This window comes from Herpailurus yagouaroundi, unplaced genomic scaffold (genome assembly GCF_014898765.1).
Source record: "Herpailurus yagouaroundi ecotype Mexico unplaced genomic scaffold, PumYag 77, whole genome shotgun sequence".
NCBI classification, from domain to species: domain Eukaryota; kingdom Metazoa; phylum Chordata; class Mammalia; order Carnivora; family Felidae; genus Herpailurus; species Herpailurus yagouaroundi.
Genome location: NW_024412388.1, coordinates 28002455 through 28024982, shown reverse-complemented (window position 1 = coordinate 28024982; position 22528 = coordinate 28002455). Strand labels below are relative to the sequence as shown.

The following is a 22528-nucleotide window of genomic DNA, read 5'->3' as shown; positions in this document are numbered from 1 at the left end:
GCCAGAACCGGGAGGGTTCATCTCATAGCGCAGATCCACGCAGGTGCCTGTGGTTCGGTTTTCCAGCGGGCTATTTACTGGAGGCGGAGAGAGGAGTAGTTTTCCCCACTGGCTGCTGCCCAGAGGGGAGAGAGCTGGGGGAGCCGCCCCGGGTGGGGCAGAGACTGCCTGGGTTCACCTATCACCCCATTCCTGCCCACGGTTGTTGAAGCCTTAGGATGGTCCTCACCTGCCTGTGGCTGACAAATCAAGGCAAATCAAGACAAATCAAGGCTGACAAATCAAAGCCTAAAGAGACACATCATAGAGCTTTTTCCTGCCTTCCCCAACTCCTGGAGAGCCCACGTCTTAGAGGCTGGATCCAGCCATGGCCTTAACCTTCGCATTACAAACCACATGCCTGTTGCTTTCCAGAAAAACATTGTGCACAGAGACCTGAAGCTTGGGAACATGGTGCTCAATAAAAGGTAAGATTCTCTCTTCTTCTTTCTTGATGTAGCCTTGGGGTTGGCACGGGCCACACGCAGCAGCTTGCCAGCACCCTACAGTGCCCCTGTGTTTCTGACTCAAAACAGCCCACTTCCCCCAGGAATCCCAGGGGGCAGGGGGGGCAGTGTCTGCTTCCTCTGCCGTTTCCCACATGGGAATATGGTGCTTGCTTAGAAGGGGAGTCTGGGGCGCCTGGGTGGCTCAGTCGGTTGAGCACCTGACTTCAGCTCAGGTCCTATCTCACGGTATATGAATTTGAGCCCGCTGCAGGCTCACTGCTGTCAGGGCAGAGCCTCTTTCAGATCCTTCACCCCACTCTCTCTCTTCCCCTTCCCCATGCGTGCGCTCTCTCTCAGAAATGAATAAACGTTAAGAAAAAAAAAAAGGGGGAGTCTTAAAGTCCACAGAAAGGGAGCTCTGAGAAGGGCTCCAGATGTCCTCCTTGGGCCATTCACTGTGCCTCGGGGGTGCTCAGTAAATATACAAAGGGACAAATGAGTTGAAGGAATGACAGATGAACAAAATAAGGCCTTGTCACAGGTCGGGTTCCCAGGAAAGACTCCAAGATGTGTGTTCCCGAGGGTTACTAGGGGTCGCGCTCAGGGGAGAGGGTGGGATTGGGCGGGGGGAGACACGGAGCTGTGGTACAGTCACGGCAAGGCTTCAGCCTGGAAAACTCGAGATCCAGAGGGCCCCTCAGATGTCCCACATCGAGGCAAGGGGCCAGCCTGGGCATGAGGGCTGTGGCCCGGGCGGCTTACTTTGGCTAAGGAAGCTTCCCGGGAATGAATGCATCCCAGTGTTCAGAAGTCACTACTCCCAGAAGCAGGGAGAGGGTGCTCCCCCTTGGAGGGGGTCTGGGTGGCTCACCCTAGCAGCCTCGGTCAGTCAGCGGGCAGAGGGAGATCATACAAGGCCCCTGCGTCAGGCTGTCACCCCCTCAGGCGGAGGGGCCCCAGCCTTGCAGGGGCTCCGGACTTCCAGCAGGCACCACCATGACCAGGAAAGTGTAGGGCTGGGAGGGGCTCTCACCTCCCCTACTCTCCCTGGGCTGGCATCTCACCCTCGTCACCCTCTCACCTCCGTGTGTTGCAGTGGCTCGGGGGGGCTCGCAGATGGTAGGCATCAGTCTCAGAGCAGAAGTCGTGTGTGTGGCAATTTGTTCCGTGACGGGGCCACCCACCCAGGCGGGGGTCCATTGCCCCCGTGAAGCATCCAGGGCCATGGCAGTCACAGGGGAAGCTGCAGGGTCATGGGCCTCTGGGGAGGAGGCGTGGGGGTACCAGATCCTGCAGTGCCGGCCTGAGATGCCGTGGGGAGGATGCTGCGGACAGACATGGTTCCAGAGTCCCCGTGCGATGGGGCGCCGACCAGAAAGCACTGGCTGGGGGCCCATGGGGGGGGGGGCGGGGCGGGCAGAGACTCTGGCCGTCTGAGTCAATTCATGAAGGATGAGTAAAGATTGCCAGCTGGAGAAAGTGAAGCAGTGAAAACCTTACCCTGTCATGCTCCACAGGGGGGAGGGAAGGGAACTGAAATTCTAGGGCTGCTCGAACCCTTGCCTGGCCAGGTGGGAGAGTTGGGGAAGCTGTGGAGGAGCCAGACGTAGGGGTCAGGCCTGGCTCAGAGCCCAGCGCCCCCCCTTAGTTACCCTGGAGACCATGGGGATTCTTTTGATGGTTTGTTATTGACTGATTTGTCCGTGTATTGAGAGGCTGCTGTGGGATCAAGTGCTTCTCTGAGCTTCCGTGTCCTCATCTGTGAAAGTGGAGGTGACCAAACCTCCCTGTAGAGATTGGCCTCAGATGTGGAACTGCCTAATGAGGCCGGGCCCGTCGTAAGTGCACCCCGTGCTAGACAGCCTGCGGCTCACTCCTCCCGCCCCCCGGGGAGACGAGGCCTGCTGGGTGTCGGGTGGCTGGTGGGGGCACCAGTGGCGAGTCCGGCGAGGCCCTGGCCTGCTGTGGGGTGTTGGCCCGGTCACCATCCCACTCTGGACCACAGGCTCACTGCTCACCCAGAGAGGGCACATCTTTGGACCACCTAAGTACATCTGGCTGCGGAGCCCGTGTCCTCCAGCCTTCCACACGACTGTGCACTGGCTCTAAATGAGCGTCCTGAGGGGGTTGTGGGAAGGCGCACTCGGGCTCCTGTGCCGCTAACCACAGCAGTCCTCCAGGCCTCTGTGTGTCCGTGGTGGGTCTGCTTCCCCCGTCACTTCTCCGGGCCCCCTCGCTTCTGGGAGTGTAGTCGGGAGGCCACACCTCTCTTGAATAACGACAGTACAGCTAGAGCAGCTCCTCCACATATGTGTCTGTCTGTCTGTCTGGTCTGCACGTGTGTGCGTGCCGGTGTGTGTTTTCCTCGGATTGAGGGGCGCCAGTACCCCGCTCAGAGCCTGTGTCTTGGCTGCATTGCCTTTAATCTAATGATCCTCCTCTCCTGGGTCTTGGGAAGGACAGAGGTTCTGGCCACCTCTTACCTCTCACGGGTGCTCCGGGAGGGGGCGGCACGCCTGGTGCAGAGGGACCCACTCCGGATGCCACAGCCCGCCCTGTGCGTGTCTGTGGGCACAGCCCGCCCCTCTCGCGTGCACCCTCGCAAAGTCCAAGGCCGACCTGGAGGAGCTCCAGCCCTCGCCTGCCCGTCAGGTCTGGCCCTGACACCAGCTGCAGAGGCAGGGAGCCAGGGAGCCAGGGAGCTGGAGGCCTCTGCTCTGGCAGAATGGAGCGCTCCCAGGGGAGGAAGCGGGGAGAAGTGTTTGCAAGGCAGCTGGAGTGACGAGTTCACCCTGCTTTGGAGAGAAGGCAAGGGTTGGAACCTGAAATCCCCTTTTGGGGTTATATGAGGTCTGCTGTGGGTTCTCTCTCCTTCCTCCTTTCTTTTTGGGTAAGCAAGTTGCACACCAAGTTCCTAGAAAAGGAGAAAAACACTGGTAGCCCGAAGGGTCATAACTAAAGAGTGACTCACGCAGAGCAGATCCTGCTGACGCAGAGCTGCCTCCCTTCGCTCCCGCTGCCCTCGCCCCCTCCTGCCAGGATGAGCCTGGGGGGCCTGGGGGCTCCCAGGGATGTGGGCGCCTCCCACCGACTTGGGTGGTGGGGGCAGGGCAGGGGAGCATGGCCAAGCTTCGGGAGGTCTCGGAGCTGACCGTGTGGCTTCCCGTGGGACAGACTCCAGACCCTCGGCAGCGTAGGCCGGCTCGGCCCTGCTGCCCGCCGCACAAGGTGTCCTCAGGCCCCACCAGCCTGGCCCACGCGGGGGACATCAAGGCCTGCGGCACAGTCACTGGGAAGCACAGCCTGCACTGCGCTCCGGGGCCTGTGGTCACAGTGTGGCTCCCCTCACCTGCCGCCTCAGATGGGGTCTTTCCCGGGGTCTCCCATGACCAGTCCCTGCCAGGCGTGCCCACCATCTGAGGAGGAAAGGATAATCCGAGCTGGCAGCTAGCACTCAGATCCTAGTCACCATGCCCGGGGCTGCATGCTTTCCCTGGGACTGTCTTCTTGTCACATCCTAACACGGTCCTGGGAAGTGGGTGCTAATATTCTGTTTGACAGATGAGGAAACTGAGGTTTGCTTCATCAGAGATTAAATAACGTGCCCAAGGTCTCACAGCCAGGAAATGGCCAAGCTGGGACTGGAACTGGGGAATCTAACTCCCCAGCCCACCAGACGCTGCCCTGAGCAGTCCCCTCCCAGGGCCTTGCGCCTGAGAGATCCCCTGCAGGATGCGTTTCCAGCTGCCATCTGAGCAGAGGGGAAGAACGCAGTGCTTCCTCTCCGTGGGGGCCTTGCCGAAGCGCAGCCCCATGTTCAGGGCAGTGACGTGGGCGGTCCAGAGCTGGCGCAGTCCGCTTCTTGACGTGGTGTCCTTGGCCAGACCCTTGGCCCGCACGCTCAGGCCCTAGCCGCCCCTGGGAGCCACCGGGCAGATTTCTGTGGCATCTGACAGGGCAGGCCTGTATGCAGAGCAAGAGTCGGAGGTTTGTGTCTGGAATGCAGAGGACAGACTAACCTTTGTTTTGTACCAAGCCTTTTGCCAGCAGAATTCCCCGAGATAGCTGAAGGGCCCGCGCGGCCTCTTGGTCACAGCTCCCGGGGAATTCCGTGCTCGGGTCCGCACAGCCAACACCTCTGAGCCGACCCACTCTTCACCCTTGAGACTCATCTGGCAGCCTGAGGACCCCTCGGGGCTGCCCTTCCTGCCATCCTCCAGCTTCTCCGCCTAGCCACCGACATGGAGCCCTCTGTGGGGGGCGAGGCGCCCCGCCTCACTGGCCCTCCCCTGCCTACCTGCCCGCCCCCACCCCCACAGCCAAGGTGTGGAGCAAGGCGTCCTCCCTGGGCCACTTGCTTTTGTGCACATTGCGAGCTTCATGAAAGGATCAGAGCCCTAAGCTCCTCTCACTCATGATTCTCAGATAGGGGGTTCTGTGGTCTTCTAGGTCAGAGGAGGGTATGAAGCACAAGACAAGGGGTGAGTTAGCTTTGATGGAACTGAAGGGAAATTCAGGGGCAGGGCACTGGTCAGGGACACATGGGTACCAACTGGTGTCAGTCCAGAGTACAGGCTCTGGAGCCAGACAGACCAAGGCCTGGATCCTGCTCTCTAGCCGTGTGACCCTGGGCCAGCCCCTTTATTACTCTGTGCCTGAACTGCATCATCTGTGAAAATGGGACAGAGAGGAAGTCTCCCTCGTAGGCTTTTATGAGGGGTGACTGCAAACAGTCCACAGCAGACACGCAAGCCAGGGCCTGCACCTGCTGAGTACTCCAAAGCATTAGTTTTAGTACTGCCTGTGATGCTGATTGACAATGACAAGGGTGATGACCAAAGGGATCGGCAAAAGGGAACAGAGCCGGCACCATGGGTGGATTCCAGAGCCCTGCTGGACTTACTTTCCTTTGTGTATAAATGAGGGAGCTGAACTAAACCTCTGGTCGTTCCAAACCAGATGTCACGTGAGGTTGTTTTGGGAAATCTCTGAAATTGTTCCGAGTCCTAAACTGTAGCCCCCAGGCTCAGCCGGGGCAGTGGTTCCCGGGAGTACTTCTGGAGCACTCACCTGGTCAGAGCGACTCATTCCTCTGATCTCAGATGCCCAGGGGACAGCTCAGGTGGTGACAACCAAGGGCAGCTGGCTCGTGTCAGCACCCCCGATGGCACTGCTCACACAGCCGTAGGAAGGCGGTGGGGGCCAGGGGAGCAGAAGAAGATGTGGGTGTGATTCCTCTGTTCCCTGGATGAGAGGTGGGGCAGCCAGGTGCCCGTGGGTACAGACACGGAGGTTTGTTCATTCTCTGCCCCTCTCTCCCAGGACGCATCGGATAACCATCACCAACTTCTGCCTCGGGAAGCATCTTGTGAGTGAGGGGGACCTGCTGAAGGACCAGCGGGGGAGCCCCGCCTACATCAGCCCAGATGTGCTCAGCGGTACGTGCGGTGTGCCGGGCAGCGGGCCCCGAGGCCCCCACCCAGGCGGGGTGTGCAGCAGTTGGTTCCTTCGGCCAGGCGGGTCTGTGGGCAGGCCTGCGCTAGGTGCGCTAGGTGCCGGGGCTTCGGTGGCGGTCCAGACCAGTACTGTCCCTCTGTGTGCGAAACTTGGGGCTTTATGAGAGAGGAAGATGGTGACCCTCACACCGGTGCCTGGTTAATTACTCTCTGAGATCAGTGCTTGGAAGGAATGAAACATATTTCTGTGAGTGTGAACAATGGGTACTTGAAGGACTTTCCTGAGGAAGTGACATTGGAGCTGTGATTGGAAGGATACAGAAGCACTCGAGGGGGTGTGACTGGGCAGAGGAGCACAGAGCAAAGCTGGAGGGCCGTGTGGCTGCTGCTCCGAGAGGGAGGGGGGTAGGGCAGACCAGCAGGGCCTGAGCGAGAACATCATCCCCTATTTCAAGTGTAAAAGGCAGCCACTGAGCAGGTCTTTACCCTGTGCCACCGTGAGTTTGCATTTCAAAGACATCTTTCCCTTTGTTCTGTCCCTGCCTTAGTTGGGTTGGCTCTTCATTTGTTCCTTCCTTCCTTCCTTCCTTCCTTCCTTCCTTCTGCCCGTATTTACCAAGGGCCTACCCCATAGAAGGCCCTGTTCTAGACACTTCAGATACAACATTGAACAGGCAGACAGACATCCCTGCTGCCACGGATGGTGAGCTGACTTTCTGATGGGGCTGAGACAGATAACACACAAAATGAAAAAGCCAGCTGTGTACTGACTGCCTCCTGATCGTATTGCTAAGCGCTAGGCGCTAGGCGCTATGCCGAGCACACGACACGCATTATCTGTTTAGAGCCACACAGCTACCCCGTGAGGAAAATATTCCAAGTCCTTTTTTTACAGATGAGCAAAGGCTAGGAGAGATCAAATCTCTTGCCCAAAATCAGAGCTAATGGTAAACAGGAGAACTGAGGCTCCAGCCCAGGGCCGCCTCCTGCCCAAGCCCATGTCCGACTGGGCTTTCTTTCCTTTCCCCTGCGTCCTTTGCCACATCGCATCTCTGAACCTTAGGGAACCAAGGGCTCCACATCAGTTCCCATCCATTCCACACGGAGCTTCCGAGGTTGCCTCCGGGGCCGTCATGCCCGGCACGCACGCACGTACCCCTCCTCGTGGTGACAGAGCTGCCCCTTCCCAGGCCATCACGTCCTTGCGGGGAGCAGGCTGCCGTAACCCGCCAGAGCATTTGCAACACCTTGGAGGCCTCCCCCAGCTGAGGCCTCTGCTGCAATGCCAGGCCCCTCCCGGGCAGCGCTGCCACTCTCCAGGACCTCGGGCTTTGGGTTGGAGTCACTGTGGCCCTGCTAGAGGGATCCAGGCACCACAGGTGCACCCCAAATCCCTGGGGACCGGCCCAGCCCGGACACCCTCCTCGAGACTCCCCAGCTCATCCCTGTGGGTGGCAGAGCCAGGATGATGAACCGGGCCTGTGACGTGGGGCCTGTGACTGTGTGGGCTGGGGGCAGAAGGGGCCCCCAGAAGGGGCAAGAGGCCCTTGGCCAGGCCTGCTCAGTGATGCCAGGCTAGCGTGTGCAGATACTGCCTGTAGCCGCTGGTGGCCTGTCTCTGGCCCTTCCGGATTCATGCCAGTCTTGGAGGATAAAACAGGAGCCCAGTGCTTCAGAGAGAGCCCTGGACCAGAGACCAGAGACCCGGCTTTCAGCCCCCTTCTCCTCGTGGGTTAAAGGCAGAACGCATCGCCGCCTCCCCTCCCCGTGTGGTTAAGAGGATGGAGCAGGAAGATTAGTTACTTACATGTCCTGCCCTCTGGGCTCAGAGCCGAGGTCAAGGTCGGCCACTTCTCTTCTGTGTGCACAAGATCACCCAGGCTGCTCTTCGGCAGGGCCGGGGTGACACAGCCTTGGAGAAAGCGTGGCAGAGGCTCATCCCCACAAAACTGCCTGCCGCACCAGCCAGGGCAAAGAGACGCTCACTCCCCAGGTGGCCCTGTGAGGCCGGCTTCCTGTCCCATTTTGCAGACGAAGGAACAGACTAGATGAAGGAGGCCCGTGGAACAACACTTGTGTGCACAGGTGCCATAGACGCCCATTGGTTAAGCCGCTTGACCCTCAGCGGGCCTGGAGAGACCTTCAGAACCAGTATCTCCCATCCCAAAGGTGTCTGTGGCCACCCAGGCAACTTCAGGACCATCCAGGGATCCTGGATGTCCAGGAGCTGCCTGGTACCCAGGAGGTGACACTGAGGCGCCCGGCAGCATTTCTTCCATGCCCTTGGGGGGCTGAGTCACATTCTGGGGTCTGGGCTGCCGCCGAGTCAGCTGCTGTGCCAGACAGAATGCTGTCCAAGGACCAGGTGGGCGGGGAACTTTGAAAGGCCTTGGTTCTGTTTTGTTTGCGGGAACAGGTCAGGCAGTGACTGGCACGGGAGGAGCTTGAGCACAGGTGGGTGCGTGGATGGCTTGCCCTGAAAGAGGGAGGAGCAGGGCTTCTGTGGCCGGTCGTGTGGCCTTGGACAGGTGACATCCCCGTGCCTTGTTCTGGAAAAATAGAGACAATATCTAATTCATGGAGTTTGATGGAGACATAATGAAATAAAAGCGTCTCTTCCAATGTTGTTACAACGTGGATGCTCAGTTAAATGTCTGCTCCCTTCTATTTTGCAGGGACAGAAACTAGCACAGAGAGTTAACTAGATATTCATTCCTTTAGCAAAATATTTGGGTCCGTGCTAGGCACCGGGGCTCAGCGGTGAGCCAAGCAGAGAGGCGCCTGCATCTGAGAACTTACCTCCTTCTAGTGGGGAAGATGAGGGAGGGGATCCTTACAGATTGGGCTAAGTGCTTTGGGGTGAGGGGATAGTGATTGGGGTGGGATGGCTAACTGGTCCCGAACCGGGTAGCTCTTTGTTCTACGCACACTACTGGCCACCTGCTCTGTGAGCTGCTTTGCTGGGCGCTGGGGCCACAGACCCAGGCCCAGCCCCCAGGAGCTCGCAGCCTGGCAGAGCAGGGCTGGTGTGCAGGTGGGTGGCCTTCGCAAGGCCCAATGTAATCCCTTCTCTTCCGGGAGTCACTCCAAGGTGGGGCATCAGCCTGCGTGGAGGTAGAGGGGGAGAGTGACAAGGTAGAGGGGTCCCATGGGTGGGATTTCAGGCAGGTGGCTGGTAGGCTGAGGGAATCCCAGCACTTAGCTCTTCCCCGGCTGTGGGCTGAGCGTGTGCGTGTCCATGTGCCCCACAGGCCGGCCGTACCGGGGCAAGCCAAGCGACATGTGGGCCCTGGGCGTGGTGCTCTTCACCATGCTTTACGGCCAGTTCCCCTTCTACGACAGCATCCCACAGGAGCTCTTCCGCAAGATCAAGGCCGCCGAGTACACCATCCCTGAGTGAGTCCTGCTCCCTGGGGAGGGGAGGGAGGCCCAGCCCTCAGGCTTGAGGGACGGGAACAACAAAGTGAGACTTGGAGTCATGGGTCACAGAGACCCAGCACCAGCCTGCACCGCCTGAGCCCTCTCCCTCTGCCACATCAGGGACGGGCGGGTTTCTGAGAACACCGTGTGTCTCATCCGGAAACTGCTGGTCCTTGACCCCCAGCAGCGCCTCGCCGCGGCCGATGTCCTGGAGGCCCTCAGTGCCATCATCGCATCGTGGTAAGCGGGCAGGTGCTGGGCCAGGTGGAAGGCTGGGTTCTGCCCGGCCTTAGGCACTGCCCATCCCGTTCGGAAAAGCAGCCTGAGGTTGAGCCTGCTTCTTTGCCAGACAGAGTCAGGTTTCCAGATTTTCCCCATGGGCAAGATTGGAAGTGTGCCGGCAGAACTCAGGGTCGAGCATCTCCTGCATGCCAGTTAATACCAACTGTGGGATTGGCATTATCTGACAGCCTGTGACATAGAGATGTTGCCCCATTATTGGATGAGAAAACTGAGGCTTGGGAACAGGTATTCATGTCAAGAACTTGCTGAGCTGTGATCCCCCCAGGTCTGTCTCAGAGCAGTGGGGACCTGGCCTTTCTGGGCTCTGGCCAGCGGGCCTGGGGAGCAGGGGCCAGGGCTGCCCGCGGCCAGCCCGACTCGTCTGTCCCCTGCAGGCAGTCCTTGTCATCTCTGAGCGGGCCTTTGCAAGTGGTTCCTGACATCGACGACCAGATGAGCAATGCAGACAGCTCCCAGGAGGTGAGTCGGGAAGGCCAGATGGGCCATTACCCAGTCCCAAGGGACCAGCGTCCCGGGAGGACAGGCATGGCCGGGCAGAGATGGCAGCTCCCGGCAGGCCATAAGGCCGCCTTGGCCTCAGCCTCATCCTTTGACGTAGGAAAAGGACACTTAGGTCCTCGGTCTGAGCTGCCTGGGGCCTGCCTTGCATCCGGCTCGGTTGGCAGCCGTGCAAGAGCGCCGTGGGGCAGTGGAGGTGGGGGCCCCGCCTGGCCCTCTCAGCTTCCTCTTGCTGCCCAAGCCCTGGCCCTGCTGTGTGCTGGCCCTTTAAACAGCCACATTTCTCTGCCTCTGACTCACAGAGTCTCTCTCTCAGCCTTTCTGCTCTTCCCTTTCCAGATGATTCATTTTCTCCCAGTTTTCTCTCATTTCCTGCTCCCTGCACTGGAGAAAGTGCCGGGCCTGGGGTGGGGGCAGAAACCAGGGCCCTAGACAGCCGCTGGCAGGTGATCTTAGGGTGCCCCCTGGAGGGCAGGGCTCAGTGAGCCCTGGGAGGGCTGCCGTAAGGCCCCTCCCCCCCCCCCAACCGCAGGAGGAGCCTCCTGGGACAGCACGGGAGCCCACTGACCCTTGAGGAGAGAGTCGCAGGCCCTGCCCCGCCTAGGTGCCACCGCCCCCACTGCATTCCAGTGGGTCCTCCCCACAGGCCCGGGCGGCCCGTGTCCTTATCCTCCTTTCACGAAAGAGGAAACTGAGGTTCAGAGAGGTGAACTAATCTTCCCAGTCACACAGCTCAGAAGTAGTGGAGCTGAGACTTGACCCCAAGTTCCAGTCCAGAGCCCTGCCCTCCCCGTGTGATGACCAGCATGGGGACAGACCACTTCGGTTTGCTACCGTCTGCCTGGGTGCTCCAGGCTCACCCAGGTGGTGAGCCCCCAGCCCCAGACCCCTCTTAGCACTTGACTTGTATGGGCCCCCCGCCCCCCCCTCCCCCGGCCTCTCGAGACCACCTCTGAGGGGGGACTCCTGCCCCTCTTCACAGCTGAGGAAGGTAATGCGACCTCTCCCAAGGTCAGTGGGTTAGGATCGGGGTGGGGGTGGGGGGGAATCCGGCTCACACCCCAGCCCTGTGCTTCAGCTGGGGCGACCCCCAGGACGGCCAGCAGGCTAGGTCCAGGCTGGGTGGAGGGCTTCGGGGACCCAAACTGCGGGCCACCCGGCCAGATGCGGTCCAAGGGGCTGCTGCCTGGGGAGGGCAGCCTCTGGAGCTGAGTCACCTAACACAGGCTCCCTGCTCTTCTCTCCCCCTCCACCTCTCTCTCTCTCTCTCTCTCTCTCTCTCTCTGTGTCTCTGTCTCTGCCCGAAGGCGAAGGTGACCGAGGAGTGCTCCCAGTATGAGTTTGAGAACTACATGCGGCAGCAGCTGCTGCTGGCCGAGGAGAAGAGCTCCGTACACGAGGCCCGGAGCTGGGTGCCCAAGCGGCAGTTCGGCAGCGTGCCCCCCGTGCGGCGGCTGGGCCACGACGCACAGCCCATGAACCCCTTGGACGCGGCCATCCTGGCGCAGCGCTACCTGCGCAAGTAGCCCCCTCGGGCAGGGCGCCAGCACCACCCGCCAACCTCTTCCCGGCCCCCCCCCCCCCGGCCCCCCGGCAGGCGGCCCGAACTCTCTCCCAGGCCGCGGCGGGGACGGGGCAGGGACAGCGCAGGTCACACAGGGGGTCAGCAGAGGTACCACGAAGCGACCTTGGGAATGATTGCTTGATTGTTTGGTTTTTTAATCTGAGAAGCCTAGATAACTAATCTGCTTTTAATCATGACGTTTTAATCTACCTCTGGCTCTTTAACCATGCTGTCTCTGGACTGAGTGAGAGGGAGGAGGAGGGAGCCCGCCCACCGCCCAGCGGCCCGGCCGGGGCGGCTGTCCCCCCACAGACAAATAAGCTGAAGGCGCAGCTCGCTGCTGGCTCCCAAAACGAACGCCCACTCCCCACCGCCCTCCCCGGCCCCCCCACCCCCAGTCTGTTTCCATCCCTCCCCTTCTGACCCCGGGCCCCTCAGTCCAAGCTTTGGAAAACCTTCACCTCATCTTAAGCAGAATTCAGATATATTTATTTTTGTACTGAAACCAACTTCTCTCCCATCTCTAGGTGGCTCCGCCCATGGCCACTGGCCGGCCCCCCCCCCCCCACCTGGCTGGACAGCAGGGAGTCCACCGCCCACAGATGGGCCCCCTCCTCATCCCCCAGGCTCAGAAGCCCCTTCTTGCCGGCCCCCCCACCTCCAGCCCACCGGTCCCTCCTGTTTCTGGTGATGGGGAGGCCTTTCTAGACTTGGTTCTCTTTCTCCCATCTCAGTAGCTTCTCTGAGGTGCTGTACACCCTCGCGTTAACCCTGGTTTCCTTCTGCACCCCTCACCGTGGTACCGAGGTGACGTTGACAGATGTGAAAGGGGTGCCTGGTGGGCGGGCGGGGAGGGGCGTGCCGGGCTGGCCGTGGACAGACGGGCCCTGCCCGCACGCCCTCTTGCTCCCCACACCCCTCTGTGTTCGCGGAGCGGTGGGGACATCTCCCCTCCTGTTCTTCCCCCATAACGGATGGGGTGTCTCTCCCAGCAGACCCTGGCCAGGCCCCTTCATGTGGGCCGTGGGGCTTGTGGGGAGAGCTGCAGGGCCTGGGGGGGTCTGCCTGGCTTGAGAACAGGCCTGTTGCCCTTTTTGAGCCGAGATTTTGAAGTGGATGCCCGTCTTGCCAGAACACTGTTCTCACCAGAATGCCCTTCCCTCCCGCTCGCCCTCACTGGACTTGGCCTCGCCCAGGGCCAAGCAAAGACCCCTCCTCTGGCCTACCCCCTCCAGGCACCCCCGGAAAGGCTGAGTGTGCACTTCCAGGCAGCCCTGGGCCCCTCAGGTCCTTCCTGTCTGTTCTCGTTCCCCAATGGGGAGGTGACCGCGGCCTGTGTGACCTTGTTTCCCAGAGTGTGAGCCGCCCCCCCCCCCCCCCAAAAGCTGACTCACTGTGAGTGACTTGGGCAAGTTCCCAAACCTCCTTGTGCCTCAGTTTCCCCATCTGGAAAAAATGGGGCCACCTCTTGCCAGCAGTAGCAGGGCCGCCCATGCCCCTTCCTCCCCATGCCCCCATCCCAGCACTTGGGCGCCTCATGCCTCTGCCTCAGTGGGTCTGTGGGAGCCCGCCTGAGCCCAGCACTTACTCCCCCTGAGCACGAAGCCCTGCCTCTATCGGCAGGCCAGCGGCTGAGAGCCAGGGCGTTGTGCTGCAGGGGCAGGGGATGTCCTCTTTTCTATATTTATTTCAAAAAGTCTCCCAAGGGAGCAGAAATGCAGTCTGGCCTAGGGCTCCCAGCCCCTGGGACTGTCCTCCTGTGAGGGTCTCAGCCGGGACCCTGCCCAGACCCTCCGGGCCTTCTGGCCACGTGCCGGCTCTCCCCTCCTCTTCAAAGCAATACCCTCCGGGTCTGCAGGGCCTTATCAGACCGGCTGGGCCTCCGGGTCAGCCCACGTGTCTGATTGGGTTTGTGTCAAAGCAAACGGGAGGAGGCTGGGCCGGCCCTCACTGGGCGTCACACAAGGGGAGGTCCTGTCGTAAAGACAGAAAACAAAACAGAAAAAGTCACAAAAAAGTTTGTATAAAGACATATTTTTGTACTACACGGGGACTCTTCCTGCATGTCAGCAATAAAACTTCCTGACCTGGAGCCGGTGTGGCCTGTACTGTCTGCTGTTCTTCTCACCTGTGTGTCTGTGCTCCCCGGCCCGGGGGGGGGGGGGGCCCAGCCAGGCAGCGCGGGCGTCCGGCAGCTCTGCCCGCCCCCCTCCAACCCAGGACAGCACCCCTACCCCCAGTCGCCCAACTAGCACCACCGCCTGGATGGGGGACCGGAACTCCCCAGGCGGTCTGCGGCCCACTAGTGCGCACCCCCGCCGAGTGCCCCAGGGGGCTCTCCCTGCTTGGCCTGCTCAGGACCGGTGCAGGCGGGAGGCAGCCCGGAGCGGCCGCGGCTCACAGAGTAGTGATGTGGGAGCAACCATCTGGGGTCGGGGGGACCTGGCCAGCCAGACTGCCCATGCGCCCACAGGCCCATCCAGGGCAACTGCGGTAAGAAGGGCCAGGCGGGCCTTTTCCTGCACTGCCCTCCCCCCTCGCTCCCTTCCATAGGAAGCCACGGGGCTTCCTTCCTTCCTTCCTTCTTTCCTTCCTTCCTTTGTCTGAATTTAGACTTTGCGGATGGAGCACGGAGCGGTGACGCTGGAGGTAGGCCGGCCCCTCCCTCGGCACACCACAGTGCCCCGGAAGACGCATTTCTATGTTGGGGAACCCGCACACAAGAGGAGCAGAGCTCCACGCCGAGGAGCCCCCTCCCAGTCAAGCATCCACACGGCAAGAGTGAGAAGGCCCTGGGTCTCTACAGGTACTCAGAGCCGCCTCCAGCCCCTCGCCCCTACCCTCCACCACGCCCACCCGGCAGCCAAGTGGCTCCCACCTCCCTGGTCACTCCCAAGTCTACACACATTTCCCCCGTCTCACCTGACCCATAACTTGGCTGTCGAGCTGTCCGGATGCTCGGCCAGAAGGCACGCCCGCCCCCAGCGCGCCATTGCCGCACTCTGGCTCTGCCGGCGGCCGCGCCTGAGCCTCGTCCCCATGTCCGCCTCCTTTCTGTCCCCCCACCTGATCGGCCTCAGTTCCGTGAACAGGTGTCTCCTGCGCACACGCATGGATCAGGCTTTCCACTCACCGACACAGGCAGGGACTCTGTTTTGCTGACTAGCGTGTCCCCCGCACCTAGAACTGGCTTGGCGTTGATCTAAACTTATCAGATGGCTCCTCCATTTTTGTTGTGAGCCCTGGAAGCCACAGAAGGGGAAGGTACCAGAAAGGTTGGCGGGGGGTGGGGGGGTGGCGATCAACAGCCTCCTCTGCTCCTGAGAAGTCCAACAAGAACTGAGAAGTTTCTATCAGCTTTAGCTACCTCGCGGTCTCCAGCGTATCAGGGAAGGCAGACTGGAGCCGCCCAGCTCTCTGAGGTGGGGAAAGGGGGGAATGGAGTCTCGGTGGCTCAGTTGCTCAGGTTCCAAAACCAGCCTTGCCTCGACTTCTTGCCCCTCCTGCAGTCCTAACCCACTGCTAATCCTGTGTCACCAGCCAGGCGGAATCTGACCACTTCTCCCAGCCCCTCCTGTTGCTTCCTGCTCTCCCCGCTCCCACCCTGCCCCTACAACAGCCCAAGGGCCACACGGCAGCCAGAATGAGCCTTTGGGAAGTCCCATTTTGTCCCCCTCCTGCTGACACCTCTGCTGGCTTCCCTCCCATGCAGGATAACATCCAGATGTCTGTCTGTGTCTTAGCTCCACACCACAGGGCTCTACGCCTGGCCTCCCTCTAACTTGTGGGCCCCCCACCCCTCCTCACTCCCTGTGCCAGCCACACTGGGCTCCTTGCTGATCCCAAAGGACGGTTCCACCTCAGGGCCTTTGTATAGGCTATTACTTCTGGAAGCCTCTTGCCCCAGATACTTACGTGGCCCCTTCCCTGGCTTCCCTCTGCTCAAAATGTCACCTCCTCAGAGAGGCTGTTCCTGAACATGTGGCCTTCCCTAACCCCTCACCCTGCTCTGTGTTTCTCCACTGGGCTTATCGCAGCCTCGTATCAGATCCTATATCGGATTATTAGTTATATCTGTCTTCCCTCCTCAGACGCTGAGCTCCATGAGGGCAGGACTCCTTGCTGTGCATCTGTGTGGGGGCGAGGGAGTTGGGGGGAGCTTATCAGAATGACAGGGGTGCTGCTGGCATTTGGGGGGGGATGCGGAGACAGCCCCACAAGGCAGGCAGATTCCACATCCTGCACATGAGTGAAAAGTTGTTTACAATGACCAGAGCCAAGAATCTAACTCCCTCTTATACATAAACACAAAGGACTGGCAGACACATAACATACACTGAATCTTCTGGGAACGCAACCCCTGTGTAAAAGTGGAGGAAATCGGTACTCGGTCTTGTTCAGAACTTTTACCAAGAGCCCTTCACCGTTTCCGTGACACCACCGCAATGTCCCAGTGCCTCAGAGCTGTCACCTGCCCGGCAATTGACCCTGTCACAAACACAATCATTACCTTTCGTTTATATTACGTTGTATTTTTAATTAGATGTGGAGGTGGGTATATTAGCCATAAGTTTCGTTTCAGGGGCATAAAAGCAGCAACATAAAATGTGGTGAAAAGGCGGCTTTGGGCCTGACTGGGTGGAGAACCATGACCTCAAACCGCCCCGTGGAAGGCTGGTTGGGAGCTTGGGCTCCGAAGTTCATGTCCAGACCCCACCCCTGACAGCCACATGACCACACACACGTGCTTGACCTGAGCCTCACTTTCCTCCTCTGTACAATGGGAATCATGCTACAAACTACACACGGTTACCGGGGGATCTGAAGGTGAACGTGCACATAGCACTTCGCCAAGTACCAGCTACCGGGAGGGCACTCGTACCCATAACTGTTACTGTTCATTGTGCAAACTCCACTGTGCCCTCTGCCCAGCAGCTGTCCCAGGGCTAAAGGGTGTTCAGAGGGCTGGGCAGGTTTGAGGAAGCCATCGGTTGGTCACCTTCTCTCCTCCATCTGAGACCTAATCAGCTCCTGAACCCCTCAGTGGGGAGGCCCCAGTGTCAGGAATAGAGCTGCTGAGGCCAATCCCCAGCTCGGCCACTGGGGAAGGGGGCAGGGTCGTGTCTCGCGTGGGGCTTTGAAAACGCCAGCCCCCCTGAGATCCCTCCCAGAGGTCTGTTTCTCTCAGTCCCCTGACCTCCCATCAAGACCTGTCTTGGGGCGCCTGGGTGGCTCGGTCAGTTAAGCATCCGACTCTCGATTTCAGTCGGCTCAGGTTATGATCTCACAGATCCGGGAACTCGAGCCCCGTGTCAGGCTCTGTGCTAACAGTGAGGAGCCTGCAAGGGATTCTCTCTCTCCCCCTCTCTCTGCCCCTTCTGTGTGCACACACGTGCCCTTTCTCTCTCAAAATAAACATGAAAAAAAAAAAGACCTGTCTTTCCTGTGTTTCATCTTAGGATCACTGTGCCTCCCAAGGTGACAAATTTCAAGTGTCACAGGCTGACAGGAAAGCGGAGAGGCAGCCCGCAAGCGGGCAGGGGGGCAGGCCTCAGGTCAGAGGCCGGCAGACAGGGCGGAAAGTCAGGTGGACCGACGGGAGGCACGCCAGGCCGTGATACATGCGCAGAGACCCGGGCAGCACAACAGGAAAGCAGGCAGCTGGGCAGACCCACGGCCAGGCTGGCGGGCAGCGCGAGGCAGGCCGAAAAGCAGATAGGCAGGTGGCCAGGAGGGCATGAGGGCTGTGGGGATGGATGGCCTTTGGGTACATCCCCCGGGGCTGCCCCGAGCAGCCCTCAGCCACTTTTGAACCTTTCCAGGGCCAGGCTGCTGCTTCTCCCACCCAGCCGAGCCTGGCCACACGCAACCCCCGCCTAGGGAAGGCGGCGCTCTGGGCCCAGGAACCGGCTCAACCCCCACTCTGCTCCAGCCTGGCCGCCTGCTTCCCCAGGGCTGAGTCACGCCTGACCCACTCCAAACACACAAGTCACACACCAGTCCAGCTACAGACACCTGTGTCTGCAGGGAGCAATCCCCAGAGGTCCGCATAGCACGCTCATGGCTTAACACAAGCGTATCCCGATCCGATGCCGCCCTCATAGGTCCGGCGGGGGGGGGGGGGGGGGACACGCATGTGGAGCCCCACGAAGACACAGGTGCAAAGGGAGGCACAATCGGAGGCACAGCATCCTCAAGGGGGGTCGCGGAAGCACCGCCGCAGCACGCGCCACTGTTCGCTCGGGTGGGAGGCATTCCGCAGCTCGCTGCACCCGTGGAAACCCACCGGTACCACAGCCAGTGGCTAGATTCTGGCCTCACCCTCGCCTCTCCGCTCAGTGTGGCATGGCCGCCCTTGTCCTCGTCCGGGCCGACTCCTCCTCCCACCTCACCCGTCTCTCGCTGACTCCTCCACGAGAGCCCTCTAGGTTGCGGCATCCGAGCTCAGGCTTCGGCGGCTTACTCCTCCCTCCCGGCCCCAGAGGTGATCCCACCCGCTCCCGGAGTGTCCAATCCATCTTAGGTGTTGAGGGCCCTCAACTGCGCGTCCCGCCCAGACCCCTGGCGGCTTCCCCCGTCTGCCACCTCCCCTGGGTATGTGGGGGACATCGCGTATCTAACAATCTAGCCTAAAGCTCTGCCCCCAAACCTGCTCCGCACAGAAGCGCCCTCAGGTGTTCAGGCCCAACATCAAGCCGTCCCCCCACATTTTCCCTCACGTCCACGTCCAAGGCGGGAGACCGCTTGAAGGTGATGCCCTCACCTCCTCCAGGGGGACTTCCGAGCCAAGCCCGGGGCGCTGTTTGATCAGATGGCCGCAGTCGCTCACTGCTCTCCCTGTCGTGGCCCATGCTACACTGAGTGCCCACGGGGGTCTCTCCAAAGTACATCAGGACCCGTGACGCTCCCCTGAGACTCTCAGGGTTCCCCACCACACTGACGGTAAAGTCCAAGCGCCCTCCACTGCACCCCAAGACACTCCTGCCTCAGAGCTGGCCCCCACACCCCCCCACACACACTCTCCCCACCCCCCCACCCCCCCCACCCCCCGCCAAGATCCCGCAGTGGCAGGATTCAGGCCTCGCCTCCAGTGCCTTCCAGGTGTTCTCCACCACCCTCTGAGCCTTAACACCCAGGCTACCTTTATCATGTAATGTCTGTAATGTCCTTTCCATGAGGGCAGACATTTGTGTTCTGTTTATGGCCGAACCCCCATTACTAGGAGCTCCTGGGCAGATGCCCTCAGTTAGCATCTGCTGATGAGTGGCTGTATGGATTTATCTACAGCCAGCGGTACCCACACCCACACAAATGCTCAGAGACAACACGAAAATGGACGTGCACACATACAGATATGGGCAGAAATGCCTCCGCGCACATACACAAAACACCCAGGAGTCCTTTCCCACCCCCATGGGGGCCAGTCTTCCCTTTCTCCATCTAGATCTGCCCTCTGCTTGAACCCAGGCTCAGGACTGGGAGTGGGGGGTCTCCAGCCTGGACAGAGGGGGGGGTCACTGGCCCACAGGCCTCAGGCAGAGCCTTCAGCTATGTCTGCAATTTCCTCTCCCCCCTCCTTCCCTCCTCCTCTCTGAGGCTCCCGCCAAGAAGGCCTCCCCCTCACCCCAAGCCCCAACACAGGAAGGGGGGCCCAGCAGGGGGGGCTGAGAGTCTGAGCAGGAAGAAGCCTCAGGCCGCACACGCGGATCACACAACACATGGTACCCTCGAGCCCTGCGCCCAGGCGGGCATGGATGCGGCCGCATCCCGCATCGGCAGGTTTATCCGGGAGCGGAACGCGTCACTTCGCTGCCGCCTGCTCTTGTGAAGGGCACAGGGGGCCAGAAGTTCCAGGCTGGGCTCTGCAAGGCCGGCCTGCGCCTGGCTCCCAGCCGGACTCCAACATTCATTAACCCTGTGTGACAAGATCTCTGCCAGCTGGACACACTCACCCAGCCTGGGCCCTGGGAGGAGGGCATGAGAGCCCCCTCCGTTGTAAATTGAAAATCTGGGGGAAGACCGGAGAAAAGGAGCAATCTTCCCTGGGTGAGGGGGCCTCCTGGGAGGAAGAGCGAGGTGTAGAGGAGGGGTTAAGAGCCCGGGGCTCTAGAGGCAGAGAGCAGTGGATTCAAATCCTGACCTTTTGGTAAAATTATTCAACCACTCCGTGACTCAGTTTACCTATCTGCCAACTGGCGACAATGGTACGTTCGAGGATTGTTAGAATATCGTAAAGGGCACTCACGCACTGCCTGGCACCCAGGCAGAACTTCATCCTACTATTATTGTTGTTATTGGTAGCTTGGGGGCGGGACGCTGCCACCGGCCTCCCCAGCGGTTTCCTGTGAGGGAGCCGGCGGCCCCGCGGGCCTCGCTCCCCCTCCTCCCAGTCGCTCGCTCCTCTCCCCTTCCTCTCCCGGCCCTTTTCCTCCCCGCCTCCCCCCGCCCCGCCCCGCCCCGCCTCTTTCCTCGGAGGAAACTTTCCGCTGGCTGGTCCATCGGCCCGTGTCCGGCCCGCGCTGCCGCGGCCTGGGAGCCGAGAGGGGCAGGCGGGGCGGCCGGGACCGGACGGGGCGGCAGCGGTCGGGTCCAGGGTGTATGCGGCGGCCGAACGCGCCGGGGCCGGCAGCGGGGAAGCGGGGCGCTGACGGTGAGTGAGCCGGGGCCTCCGGGCCGGTGGGTCCCCGCGGGGCGGGCTGGACGGGAGAGGGAGGCGGCTTCCCCTGCCGGGAGCCCGCCCTGGGAGTGGGGAAGGCGCTCGCGTCTCTCTCCTCCATCCCACTGCCGGGACGTCGAAGCCGGGCCTCATTTGGAGACCCGACGAGGGGGCGGAGTCTTCTGCGGCCCACTCCCCTGACCCCTCCAGTTAGAGGGGCGTCTGCGCCCTGGGAAAGGGTCCCCCAGGCCGGGCTGAGGTCTGTAACGAGTTAGGGAGCTGCTGTCGCCAAGGTGGGCCCTAGGGCTGCTCTTCCAGGGAGGAGCTGCCCGGAGGAAGCGGGGTAGGGGCAGCTCTAGGCTGGGGATTCGGATCTGACCTTGCTGACCTCACAGGCTGGCCGGGGGGGCTGCCCTTCCACCCCCGGAGCGCAGCATGGACGCCCCCCGAAGGGACATGGAGTTGCTCAGCAACAGCCTGGCGGCCTACGCACACATCCGCGGTGAGGGCGGGCCCCGGGGGGCATGGGTCCCTCCCTGCCCCTCTGAGGCCCCACTCCACTCCTTCCCTCCCCACCTCCCTGCCCCCCACCCGCCACCGCCCGAGGGCGGCTACCTACTCTCTCAAATAAGGAGTACTGTCCTTGGCCCCCAAACTTAGAAGCGGGGGGAGCTCCCCTAAATGGAATGGGGAGTCAGGGCTCCTGCATGACTTCTGCCCTCTGACCCCCAGCTAACCCCGAGAGCTTTGGCCTCTACTTCGTGCTGGGAGTCTGCTTTGGCCTGCTGCTAACGCTGTGCCTACTAGTCATCAGCATCTCCTGTGCGCCCCGCCCGCGGCCCCGGGCCCCTGCTCCGCGCCGGGACCCCCGCAGCAGCACCCTGGAGCCCGAGGACGACGATGAGGACGAAGAGGACACGGTGACGAGGCTGGGCCCCGACGACACGCTCCCAGGCCCAGAGCTGTCCGCCGAACCCGACGGGCCCCTGAGCGTCAACGTCTTCACGTCGGCGGAGGAGCTGGAGCGGGCGCAGCGCCTGGAGGAGCGCGAGCGGATCCTGAGGGAGATTTGGCGCACCGGACAGCCGGACTTGCTGGGTACTGGCACGCTGGGGCCCAGCTCCACGGCCACAGGCACCCTGGGTCGTATGCACTATTACTGACCCGTCCCGCTCCCGCTTCGAGGCACTCTGAGTACTGGTCAGGGGCGTGAACTCAGAGCTGCCCCAGGACGTTGGAACTGCCCCTGCCTGCGGTGCTATGGAGGCCCCACCCCCCACAGCTTCCTCAGTGCTGTTGCGCATGGATTCCCCACCTTCCGGGACCCCCAGTCCTGCCAGAAAGCCCGTGGGGGACGACAGGACACAGGATCCCCAGCCTCTCTCTGGGGACCGGTTAAGAGATGAAGTGACCAATGAAAACTGCATTCTCAGTGAGTCAGTCTCCCTCCGTTACTCCTGCCCCCAAGATCCCCCAGGCTCCTGCCGTGCAGGGGGCCCCAGGGTCGAGACCCTCCTCGACTCTTTCACCAGGCTGACCACCTCCATCTACCCACCCAACACCTCAGCACACATGCTTGCATTCAGTTCACAGACTCTGCAAAAACACACAGTCCACCACCTCACAGCCTCACGCACAAAGAACAAGTTATCACTGGCATTCCTTCCTCACAGATGCATTCCTTCCCGCCGAAGGCGTGGGCACACTTTGCCCCCATCCCTACAAATGCTCTGTGATCATGCATCATGGCAATCACTCACACACAAACACGCACGCACGCACACATCAGGCCCCGGGACCCCGACACCAAGGCACTATTGGCCCCAATGTTAACCGTGTGTGCCTGAGCTGGGCTATGGACTTCGTGTCTGAGCAGAGGTGCGTTCCAGTGAGTCCTTCTGAGCAGACTGTGGGGCCAACTGGGAGGGGTCAGGGCTCGAAAGCAGGCCCGCCCAGCCCCTCCTCTGGCGCACAGCTGGATTCCGGAATCCGGGCCCACGGGCAGAGTCCCACCCCACATGGGCCCCTCCGGCCGGCCGTCTCTCCAGCACCCGGCAGACGTCCGAAGGAGACGCCCCCCACCCACCCCCGCCATCCGGTGGATAAAAATAGCCGCGCGCAGGCCTTGGGAACGGTAATGGGA

At 61.0% G+C, this 22528-nt stretch overlaps 2 protein-coding genes across 4 annotated transcripts in view; both read left to right on the top strand.

The window, feature by feature from the left end:
• Nucleotides 1-13821, top strand: part of STK40 (serine/threonine kinase 40) — a 40074-nt gene extending 26253 nt beyond the window's left edge. For all 3 annotated transcript variants that reach the window (XM_040469379.1, XM_040469374.1, XM_040469384.1), the window contains exons 6-11: nucleotides 415-467; nucleotides 5811-5926; nucleotides 9196-9340; nucleotides 9485-9604; nucleotides 10042-10126; nucleotides 11473-13821. In XM_040469379.1, coding sequence (XP_040325313.1) covers nucleotides 415-467; nucleotides 5811-5926; nucleotides 9196-9340; nucleotides 9485-9604; nucleotides 10042-10126; nucleotides 11473-11691 — 738 coding nt within the window. In that variant the 3' untranslated portion in view covers nucleotides 11692-13821. The remainder of the gene's footprint in view (nucleotides 1-414; nucleotides 468-5810; nucleotides 5927-9195; nucleotides 9341-9484; nucleotides 9605-10041; nucleotides 10127-11472) is intronic.
• A 5989-nt stretch (nucleotides 13822-19810) lies between these two features.
• EVA1B (eva-1 homolog B) lies at nucleotides 19811-21821 on the top strand. Its single transcript, XM_040469393.1, has 3 exons — nucleotides 19811-20379; nucleotides 20781-20887; nucleotides 21118-21821. The coding sequence occupies exons 2-3, from the start codon at nucleotides 20821-20823 to the stop codon at nucleotides 21546-21548; spliced, it is 498 nt and encodes a 165-aa protein (XP_040325327.1). The 5' UTR covers nucleotides 19811-20379; nucleotides 20781-20820; the 3' UTR covers nucleotides 21549-21821.
• The last annotated feature ends 707 nt before the right edge of the window (nucleotides 21822-22528 follow it).

Coding starts and splice junctions, on each gene's coding strand:
- EVA1B (XM_040469393.1), top strand. CDS start 20,821: ATGGACGCCCCCCGAAGGGACATGGAGTTGCTCAGCAACAGCCTGGCG. Junction 20,888..21,117: donor GGCCTACGCACACATCCGCG/GTGAGGGCGGGC, acceptor TCTGACCCCCAG/CTAACCCCGAGAGCTTTGGC.